This window comes from Ceraceosorus guamensis (assembly GCF_003144195.1).
Source record: "Ceraceosorus guamensis strain MCA 4658 unplaced genomic scaffold IE81scaffold_73, whole genome shotgun sequence".
Classification (NCBI taxonomy): Eukaryota; Fungi; Basidiomycota; class Exobasidiomycetes; order Ceraceosorales; family Ceraceosoraceae; genus Ceraceosorus; species Ceraceosorus guamensis.
The window spans coordinates 23,268-33,173 of record NW_020290068.1 but is presented as its reverse complement, the minus strand read 5'-3'; the positions used below and the strand labels follow the sequence as shown (position 1 = coordinate 33,173).

General features: G+C 56.2%; 3 protein-coding genes across 3 annotated transcripts; 2 read left to right on the top strand and 1 right to left on the bottom strand.

The window, feature by feature from the left end:
* Positions 1–2,735: 2,735 nt before the first annotated feature.
* Positions 2,736–4,609, top strand: IE81DRAFT_293667 (hypothetical protein; the record flags this gene model as incomplete). The annotated part of the gene is made up of 3 exons (XM_025512009.1): positions 2,736–2,967; positions 3,031–4,242; positions 4,323–4,609. The coding sequence occupies 3 exons, from the start codon at positions 2,736–2,738 to the stop codon at positions 4,607–4,609; spliced, it is 1,731 nt and encodes a 576-aa protein (XP_025367423.1).
* An 899-nt stretch (positions 4,610–5,508) lies between these two features.
* IE81DRAFT_325737 (hypothetical protein) lies at positions 5,509–8,501 on the top strand. The gene is made up of 8 exons (XM_025514613.1): positions 5,509–5,746; positions 5,931–6,093; positions 6,182–6,256; positions 6,328–6,430; positions 6,495–6,679; positions 6,756–7,182; positions 7,246–7,997; positions 8,082–8,501. The coding sequence occupies exons 1-8, from the start codon at positions 5,709–5,711 to the stop codon at positions 8,124–8,126; spliced, it is 1,788 nt and encodes a 595-aa protein (XP_025367422.1). The 5' UTR covers positions 5,509–5,708; the 3' UTR covers positions 8,127–8,501.
* Positions 8,502–8,592: 91 nt separating this feature from the next.
* Positions 8,593–9,274, bottom strand: IE81DRAFT_293659 (cytochrome b560 subunit of succinate dehydrogenase; the record flags this gene model as incomplete). Its single annotated transcript, XM_025512008.1, has 4 exons — positions 8,593–8,693; positions 8,793–8,982; positions 9,050–9,115; positions 9,194–9,274. The coding sequence occupies 4 exons, from the start codon at positions 9,272–9,274 to the stop codon at positions 8,593–8,595; spliced, it is 438 nt and encodes a 145-aa protein (XP_025367421.1).
* Positions 9,275–9,906: the final 632 nt, after the last annotated feature.

Genomic DNA, 9,906 nt, shown 5'->3' with positions numbered 1-9,906 from the left:
TGTAGGTCAACGACGATAGTCGCAAGGGGCGAAGTGTGCGTGAAGGTGTGGATGGGTGCTGTGCCGAGTATGCGCACAAACAGATGCAATCGTCATCACGACTCTCCATCTTGCAACCTTTCATTTTGATTGCCATTCGTTCACTGACGTGATGCACAATCGTGTTTCTTGGCCGCGTGGCAGGCATCTTCGATTCCAAGTGTCGAATGGTGTATCAGCAGAGGTATTCCAGATTACTCATTGGACAGCACCCTCATCAGGATCCATGATTCATCACGATTCCAGATTGGCGATTCATTGTAATTTAGGCGTGAAGCAAGGATAAGTTTGATGAATACGCGATGGTAGCACCCTGGCTGCAGCGGTGCGGGATGAATTCGAGACTCGTGACTTGCGGCTGCGATTCTGATTCGAGATTTGGCATGTGAGAGGAGTCGGGAGAGGGATCGGGTGCATATATCCTATGTGAAGCGCCCAGTGCGTGTGCACAAGGGCACGCGAGCTCACCAATCGTGTGGCTTTCACCAGCATGCAAAAGCTCCATGGGCCCGCACTCAGTCACTCAGTACCGTACAGTCAGAGTCCCCGTGTAAGATGAGCTTGACCTTGACTGCATACAGCACAGCCTTGCGCACTCTCCCCACTTTCAGCGCATCCCTGTCTGAACAGAGACCGCACTCGAGACTCACACTGTCGTAGTGCCCGCAGGCTCAGTCACACTGTAACCGCATCTCACTCACTCTCTCTCTCTCCACATCGTCCGTCCATGCCCCGCGTTAGCTTCCACCCCGCGCGTGCAGCTGCCTGCTGCCTGCTGCATGGCTGCATGGCTGCATGGCTGCATGCCACTTTCATTTTTGGGAACACATGCTCACACAGCGCAGTCAAGACTCGTGACTGACCTCGGGACTCACGACTGGTGACGGCGACTACGCTAAATTCCCCTGCCTTTACCGCCTCAACAACCCGTTCTTCTCAACACCGATATAATCGGGGCGAGTCTTTACAGCTAGCAATCACACCTACAACACTCGTGACTTCTGTGTGTCTCAACCATCAACCATCATCTATCCGTCTGCCTCTCAACAGAAGCCAGCGATAGCATACACAGCTGCATTACACGCGCAAATTCGCCCCTTTCTCCAGCAATCATGTCTCCGCAAAGCAATCAGAACGGCGATTCTGCCGGCACCTCGATGCTGCAACACGCCCATCAGACCCGCGCTTCTGGACATCCGCCAAACAGAAGAGAGAAGCCGCCTCAACCGACACCGGATCACAAGACGACCGATGATGCTCGCAGCGATATGGTCAGTCACAGTCTCTCTACACACCATTGGCTGGTCATATGAGGCGCATACACACGCGGCTGCTGCTGCTGGCTGCCCTGCCATGTCTCGGCTGCGGACTCCATACATCTGCTTGTTGCTCTCGCTCCCGCTCTCGCTCACGCTCACGCTACCTTCTCCTTCCTTCTCACACTCCAGGTGCACCTCGCTGCCTCTCGTGGAGGTGGCTTTGCGAGTCTGCGTGACATGTTCTCCAATCAAGGTGAGTCAGTTCTAGCTCGGGGCAGTGCTGAGGTCTGAATGCTGGCAAGGAGGCAGGTGCACGCATGCATGTGCTACGGGGACTGTATGAAGCAGGAGGCCACGATGATTGTCGGCGCTCTGATCCTCTGCGATCTTAGACGTGAGGCAGGCAAAGATCACGGCTATGAGCCTGATTGAAAGATTGTGCGCACTGCACTTTGCCATCCATGGCCACAACTTTGGCTTGTGACTCAGACTTGATCACGCGGGGAGAGGGCCTTGTCGGGCAAAGTCGGCGGTGGTACGGGCAGACGGACGGCGCTGTGCCGCGCGCACGCTGGTGGTTGTGCGTCTGCGTGTCACCTCGCAGCTCTGCATGCTGCCCCTACTCGCCCATCCATCCTTCTGATCACAACTTGCAGCGCCGCGCAGCCAGGCATGCAGGCAGACAGACAGAGCATGCAAGCGCTGCACATTCACGATTCACGATTGGTGATTTCACGAGTCTGCATTTCTTCTCCGCTCCCCACACCACCCTCTCCTGCTGCCCTGCCCTGCCGCCCCCTGCACCTAATTCTTCCCATGCAAGGCCCATCGCCTGCTCGTCTTCTGTGCGACTGCTGAAAGCTGCGCGGGAAGCGTAGAAGTCCGGTTGCCGAGAGGTGCTGGCTTGGGGCCCCTCTAGCGACCCTTTCAGATGGCACTGTCGGTTCTGATCTCCAGAGATAATCCGTTATCAGCTGCACCATCGCGTGCTGCGTCGAGTCAGGGTAGCAGCGCGCGCGCGGGCGCTCAAAAGTCAAGAAGAAGAAGCTTGCAACGAGCCGCTCGCTGCAAGCGCCACATCCGCCATCGTCATTTCTTCCTAGCCTTTGCGCGCACCGCACGTCGAGCGAGACTTGCTCTCACTTGTTTGCCATCGCCAGGCTGCGCTCGCTAGGACGCTGCGCAATTTTGGCAGTGTCACGCACAGATTGCTGCCGCATCTGCCCTTGACTGGCCACGTTGCACCTCATGAGGGTCTCCGTGAGCTCCAAGCTGCCTTTGGCGCCCCACGCTGGGCGCCGAGGATCTGTAGCGGGTTTCGAGTCACGTGTCTTCCCAACTCCCTCTGCTCTTTCGCGGCCTGGAACCGCTGCGCTACCGCTTTGCGCATCACGCAGCTCACGCACACCGCCTCTCCGCAACCGCTTCTCCTTGTCCATGCCTCCTTCTCCCCGCGAATGCGATCGATCCACGCCTTCATCATCCGCTCCGCCCACCACGACCCCCGCGACCGCCATCCTGCGCGACCTCTTTCAACACCAAGACACCGCTTTCTCACCTGAGAAGCGCGATGAGCTTCATCTGCGAGGCCTTTTGCCTCCTGCTCAACAGTCGATGGAGCTGCAAATAGAACGTGCTTTGGCTCAGATACGGGAGAAGAAGACCGACCGTGAGTGCTTCCTCTACGAGCACCACTCAGTCTCGTCTCGCTGACGCCCCATTCCACCACCAGTCGGCCGATACGTTGCCCTCACCGCGCTTCGCCAGACAAATGTGCGTCTCTTCTACGCGCTGGTCATGGCGCACGGAGAGGAGACGCTTCCGATGATCTACACGCCGACTGTCGGCGAAGCGTGCCAAAAGTTTTCACGCATTTTCAGACAGCCCGAGGGTCTGACAATCACCATCGAGGACAAGGGAAGCGTCAAGGATGTCATCTCCAACTGGCCAGTGCCAGCCGGTGCTCCTCGTATCGCAGTCATCACTGACGGCAGCCGCATCTTGGGTTTGGGAGACTTGGGGTATGGAGGGCTGGGCATTAGCATTGGAAAGTTGTCGCTGTACGTGGCTGCAGGCGGCATTCACCCCCGTGCTACGCTGCCAATTGTCGTGGACGTCGGAACCAACAATCAGGAGCTCCTCGATGATCCGCTTTACCTTGGTTTGCGCCGCAAGCGCGCCTCGGATGACGAGGTGTACGCTCTTATGGATGAAGTGATGGAAGCTCTGCAGACGGCCTACCCAAATCTGATCATTCAGTTCGAGGATTGGGCATCAGAGCGAGCGTTTGGCTTGTTGGAAAGGTTCCAAAACAAGGCGAGGTGCTTCAACGACGATATCCAGGGCACAGGCTGTGTGATCCTGGGGGGCTTTGTAAACGCAGCTCGCCTCGGCTCTCAAGCGTCGGGCAGACCTCTTCACGATCAGCGTATTCTGTTCTTTGGTGCTGGTTCGGCAGGTGTTGGTGTCGCGAAGCAGCTCATGGCCTTCTTCACACGACAAGGTCTCACGGTCGAGGAGGCGCGACGCAAGATCTGGCTCGTGGACTCCAAGGGTCTGATCACAAAGGACCGTGGTGACAAGCTAGCAGATCACAAGGTCTACTTTGCACGAGAAGACAACGAAGGCAAGCAGTACAAGAGTCTAGACGACGTAGTGGACTATGTCAAGCCCACCGCATTGATTGGTCTGTCTACCGTACCGAAGACGTTCACTCCAGAAGTGCTGCAGAAGATGCACAAGCTCAACAAGGCACCCATCATCATGCCTCTGAGCAACCCGTCTTCCCTCAGCGAATGCGATTTTCACACCGCCCTCGAGGCGACCGAAGGTTCTTGCATCTTTGCCTCTGGCTCGCCCTTCCCCGAAGAGGACTACAATGGAAAGCATTACATACCTGGTCAGGGCAACAATCTTTACGTCTTCCCCGCGATCGGACTTGCAGGTGAGTGCGACCGGGCAATGAGATGTCATTGAAGCGATTCCTGACATCTGCTTTGCTCTTCATTCTTCTTCCGGCCCCAGGTGCGCTGTGCAAGGCAGGCAACATCTCCGACGCTGCGATCACGGAGGCCGCCGTCGCCTTGGCAGACAGTCTGAACGACGCAGAGAAGAAGGAAGGCAGAGTGTACCCCAGTCTCAAGCGTATTCGAGAAATCAGCGCCAGCGTGGCGACGCGCGTCATTCAGCAGATGAACAAGGAAGGAGCAGCTCGTGATGGTGGATACACTGGCAGCATGGAGCCAGAGGAGCTGCACGAGTGGGTCAAGGGAGAGATGTGGGTGCCGAGCTACGAGAAGCTCGTCGCGTGATATTTTGATCGAAGCAGCAAAACGAGACTACGGTAAACCAAAGCACATGCATCAGGATGATGCGAGGTTCGTTTTGATTAGTGGCTCTGTAATGAATCCTCGTTCATGATCGTGCGCCGTGTGTGATGTCGATGTGCGATACTTGATGTAGAAGCACACGGACACCGGTATTCAATGCGTCGTCCCAACGCCAGCATCAGACTTGGCGTCTGAGACTTGGTGAAGAAGTTTCACTTCGAGTGTCTAACTTGAAAGGGATCTTGCCGTGATCTGGAAAATCTGGCGCATGCCGGATGCTGCTGAGGCTCGAGCTTGATTCGTCATTGCTGGCTGCTTGGGATCAGGATCGTGAAATCAACAATGTGAATCGTGAATGAAGATCGTCGATCGTGAATGTCGCTTTCAAGATGCGTTCGTTGGGTTGCGCGGGGGCGCGGCGGGACAATGGCTGAACAATCAATCATACACTGGCCATGCAGCGGTGTGTGGTGCGGCTCAATCTACGATTCTCGATTCAAGATTGGTCTCCTGCGGCAGCGTAGATTGTGAATCCGATCACGTATGTATGTATGTATGTATGTATGTATGTATGTATGTATGTGTAGGATGAGCTTTTGCGTGAGTCGAAAGTCTGCTGAGTCTGAGTGCGAGCGCCCGGCGCTTCCGACGCACGACTCACGACGCACGAGTCGTGCGTGGGCGCTTGCATGCGAGTGGCTGCTGATGCGTGATGCCGATGACGCGCGATTTCAGATGAGATGAGATGCGGTGCGGTGCGGTGCAGTGCGGCGTGGTGCGGGGCGTGCTGCTGCTGAGCTAGCTTGATCCATGCATGACGAGCAATTAAGCAAAAGTTGGGCGGGGCCCGCTCATCGCAAACGACTTTGCAACTCAGTGATCACACCTCACGACCGAACTCTTTACATGCTGCTGAATACGACATCGACCGGCCATCCAGATCACAATTCTATATAAAGGCCGCTCTCACGCTCGCAACTCTGACCATCTCTACTGATCACGAACACGGTGCGACCACAGGATAGCCGTGTGCTGGTCACCCTGACATTACGCCTGGCCGACGACCCTGACAGAAAGCAACATGAGCTCGGCGAGCGGCTCGAGGGGAGGGGTTTATGGGTGAGTTTTCTCTCACCTTGGTACTCGCACAGAGCGACGAGGGCTGTAGTACAGCTTGGGTCGATGTTGCTGCGCAATAGAGAGAGCAGGCCTACAATCGAGACTCTAACGGCGACCAAAGGGCCAACTTTCGGGTATCGTCTGGCCAGCACTCACGCATCATGCCACGATCCATATCGCATAGAATGTTTGGGAGCGCTGCGCAAAATATACCCGAGACGAGCGCGAGCGCGAGCGCGAGCAGCTCGACGCACCAGCAAAGCTTTACCGGCGCTGGTGTATTCGGGATGAGCCAGCCGGAGCCGGATCCGGATCCCCAGGACGACAGATTGCTGGATCTCGTCTTTGTGAGCATCAAAGGGGGATTTACTTCTACCGCAAGCATGCGCACCTAGGGGTCCGCTGACGATGCCCGCTGATGCCGCTTGGGACTAGATCATGGATGCGACGGGGTCCATGGGCAGCTACATTGCGTCTGCGACCAAGAACATCGAAACCATCTCAGAAGAGGTGCGTCGAGTAGTCGTGAACCTTGCTTGCACCTTTGCTCCACAGCGGCTGATAGGTTGCGCTACTCGCAGATCATCCGCTCAGAGCACCTGTCCGCTCCTAGCGCTCTAAGAATCGGTTTGATTGCATACAGGGATCATCCGCCTCAAGACCACACCTACATTGTCAAGAATTGTAAGTGGAATCGCGTGCGTGCACGCCAAAGGTTCTCACTTTTCCCCCGCCCCTCACTTTACAGTTGGCTTCACCGAATCGATTGACGTGATCAAGGCAAATTTGGGCACGCTTTATGCGTCCGGTGGTGGGGATGGACCAGAGGCTGTAACGGCCGCCATGAAAGCCGCATTGGACCTTGATTGGAGGCCTGAAGCTACACGGCTAGCCGTCTTGATTGCAGATGCCCCACCCCACGGAATCGGCGAAGTGAGTGACTGCTTGCGAGAGCGGTGATGTACTGCCAGAGCTCGAAGGCGCTAATTTCGATCTCGGCACTGTGCAGTACGGCGACGGCTTCACACAGGGCTCCCCAGACGGCTTTGACCCGCTACAAGTAGCCAGAGCCATGGCAGCATCCGGCATCCCACTCTTCATGGTCGCGTGCGAACCAGCCCTCTCAGGCTATCAGCATGCTGCAGACTTTTATCAGGGCCTCGTGCGCATCACAGGTGGCCAATTGCTGCCTCTCACCACTGCTAGTTTGTTGGCACCTGTCATCATCGGGGCCGCAGGCGAATGCATGTCCTTAGACAGGCTGCATCGAGAAATCGGCGATCAAGTCGCTCAGCGCATCGCACAAATGAGTCTGGACAACCCAGCGGAGAATGACGTTATGGACTCGGTCACGAGGGATCTGTACAACAGTCTAACCTTGCGCCGGGAAGTTACGAAGCAGCTGATCGTCGAGAGCATATACCGGGAAACGCCAGGTGAGCTTGGTCGATGCCGACTCAGGTGATTCTTTTCCGTTCGCTGACTTACGATATCCTCAGAGTCACTGCACAACGTTCAAATTTGGTCGGCGGCGCCTGATCTGGCTTCGGCAAGACCTCACATCCGCAGAGTTACCGGCAGTCGACTCTCTGAGAAATATCTCCGAGAGCGATCCGTCTCATCTGCTTACAAACCCTTCACTCCATACGCACATCCTCGCACGTCTGGTGAATCGGCTGATGGATCGGGCTCTTCGAGCTCAGCAATGGCCGACATTTTCGGGTTCGGATCTAGCTCATCGAGTCGGACAAGCGCTGGTTATGGACGATTCTCTTCCGCAGGAACATCTCCCGAGGGCGGTAGAGGTGGCTTTGGAGCTTCCCCGTCGAGCCCTCCAGGCTCGCGGAAGGTCGTCTCAGACTTTAGCGCTTTCTCAGCCAAGCCAGGAACTACATTTGGAGGTACACCTAGCGGCAGCCCTCAGCTCGACAGAAATGCTTCTGGCGACGCCAACAAGCCGTCGAGCCCGACCAATCCTTGGTCCAACGGTCCGCGAAGCGGTGCGGCCTTCTCCAATCCGAGGAGCCGTTTCCAGTCTGGTGGTGGCATGGATGATGACGATGACGATGACGATGTGGCCGACAAGATTGATGATGGTATGGATGATGACGACGACGGCGACGTTGTTTCGAACGCGCTGAAGCGACGCCCTGGCTTGCCTGTGCAAATCGCTTCGGATGGCGCGCTGCAGGTGGCAGGAGACGATGGCAGCACGCTCGCGCTAAAGCAAGGCGCTATTAGCATCGAACAGGTGAGTAGCATCGAGCGGTGCACACGACGCGCGCAGACGAGTACTCGTGACTCTTCAGCTCACGAGCAGCTGTTTCGCCACTAGGTACGACGGCTGGCCATGTTCAGTGCGCGAAGGAGTGGCTTTTGAAGGCCAAGCTCTCGAGCCTCCGCCTTCACACGCGCTGCCCGAGCTTTTTCGGGAGACGCAGCTCCTCGAGCTCGATCGATACCCTCCTTTAGCCTGCTCCGCTCACCGCTCTGTCTTGCGGCCCAGTCTTCGGTCACGCAGATGTCTCTCACTAACACAATGATGCTCAGTCACGCGCGTTTTGCTTGGCAATCGTAATCGCTCCTTGTTTGCGTGATCATGTGTCACGCCGCACCTCGCTTCTGACCTCTAGCCGCAGGTGAGATGCTGATGTTGCGTGCACATCCAGCGCGCGGTCGAAGCGACCTCAGTAGTCTCGCGTGGGAACATGCGGAGCGAATCGAAAGTGACAAAGCGGCCGCTTTGTGTGTGAGGAACTATGCTATCATTGCGAGAGTTACAGAGCCTGCAGTCAAGGGGCGTGAAGCTTCGAGCTCAGAGATCGACGATGGTGCTCAAAGAACAGTTACCAGAAAGCGCCCCAGCCTACCAGCCCGACGGTGGTGACTCCTGTAAGAGCGAGAACAGTGTAGCCTGACGTGTCCATGGAGCTGTTGGAAAGCAGACCTGAGGTGACAGATGGATCTCAAAGTGAGTGTGTGGTTCATGACGCTGGGCCATCACCCTTCAGCGCGGATGCTCCAAGTCAATGACCATGACACTCACGTCCAGAGTCCCAGATCAAGTGCCTGACGCCGTTGATGGTGTGGTAGACAAACGGAACAGCCAAGATGCTCTTCGTGGTCATCTTGAACCAGAAAGGCAGACCGGCAATGAAGCCCAATGTCGAAGGAACGAGAGACGTGTCCAAGAAACCCAAGTAGGGCAAAGCTAGATAGGCGATCGCGCCGGCGTACTGTTTGTGAAGCGCCAATCAGGTCAGAGAAATTCGACTTGGACGGCAACAATGCAGGCGAGCTCACCAAGCCTGCGGAGAGAGCTGCACCGGTGATACGGTTGGAGATGGACATGTACATGTTGAGCGGGTACTGCATTTAGAAGCGCAAGTGGGAAAGCACCAATCAGCACCTCGATCTGATTGTCCTCATGAGACGTGTCGCACTCACTCGGTAGATGGTCAAGTGAGGGCTGATTGGCCTGATGCTCCTCTGCTTGTTCAAGAGGTTCAAATTCTCATCTTGAGACATTCCGACCTTTGGAGCTGCGGCGGAAGTTGGCTTGGATGAAGGGGCGCTCGTGCGCAGACCTGCCGTCTGGATGGCAGCTGGTCTGAAGGCGGCTACAGACGGCAAAAAGAAGGATGTCAGCCCGTGCAGCATTGGAGGGGATGCGGCACTCCCAGAAGCTTCGAGAGCGTCCCGCACTCGAACAAAGCGGGATGAACTTTACAGCTCAAAAGTCTGATCCAACTCCAAGGCCAGACCGCCATGCCTTTGGTGCCATCCGCGCGCTATACATCCTACGCCCCTCTGCGCCGATTCGTAGGCATGCGACGCGTGATTGTGATGCCGGCATTGTTGTCCATCCATTCAGACCTAGCGCTTCAATGCAGGTATTCACTCGACCGGCATTCTAGACCGCCTGTTCCCCCTTCCCCTCCAAGCACCGTTTGGGAGCGATCATCTGTAAGCGCAGATTCCAACTCACCAAGCTGGAACTGCCTAGCCGCCATGGCGGATCGAGGGTAAATCAAGCTAGACATCGTGATCGTGTGTGTGCCTATTATGATGAGCAGTACTGCCTGGGTCTGTCTCGCCGCTGCTGATTACGCAACACCAGCAAGTTGAGCGTAGAAGTATAACGAAGGAAGTGCTTGAGA

Coding starts and splice junctions, on each gene's coding strand:
- IE81DRAFT_325737 (XM_025514613.1), top strand. CDS start 5,709: ATGAGCTCGGCGAGCGGCTCGAGGGGAGGGGTTTATGG. Junction 6,094..6,181: donor GATTGCTGGATCTCGTCTTT/GTGAGCATCAAA, acceptor GCTTGGGACTAG/ATCATGGATGCGACGGGGTC. Junction 7,183..7,245: donor CATATACCGGGAAACGCCAG/GTGAGCTTGGTC, acceptor CGATATCCTCAG/AGTCACTGCACAACGTTCAA.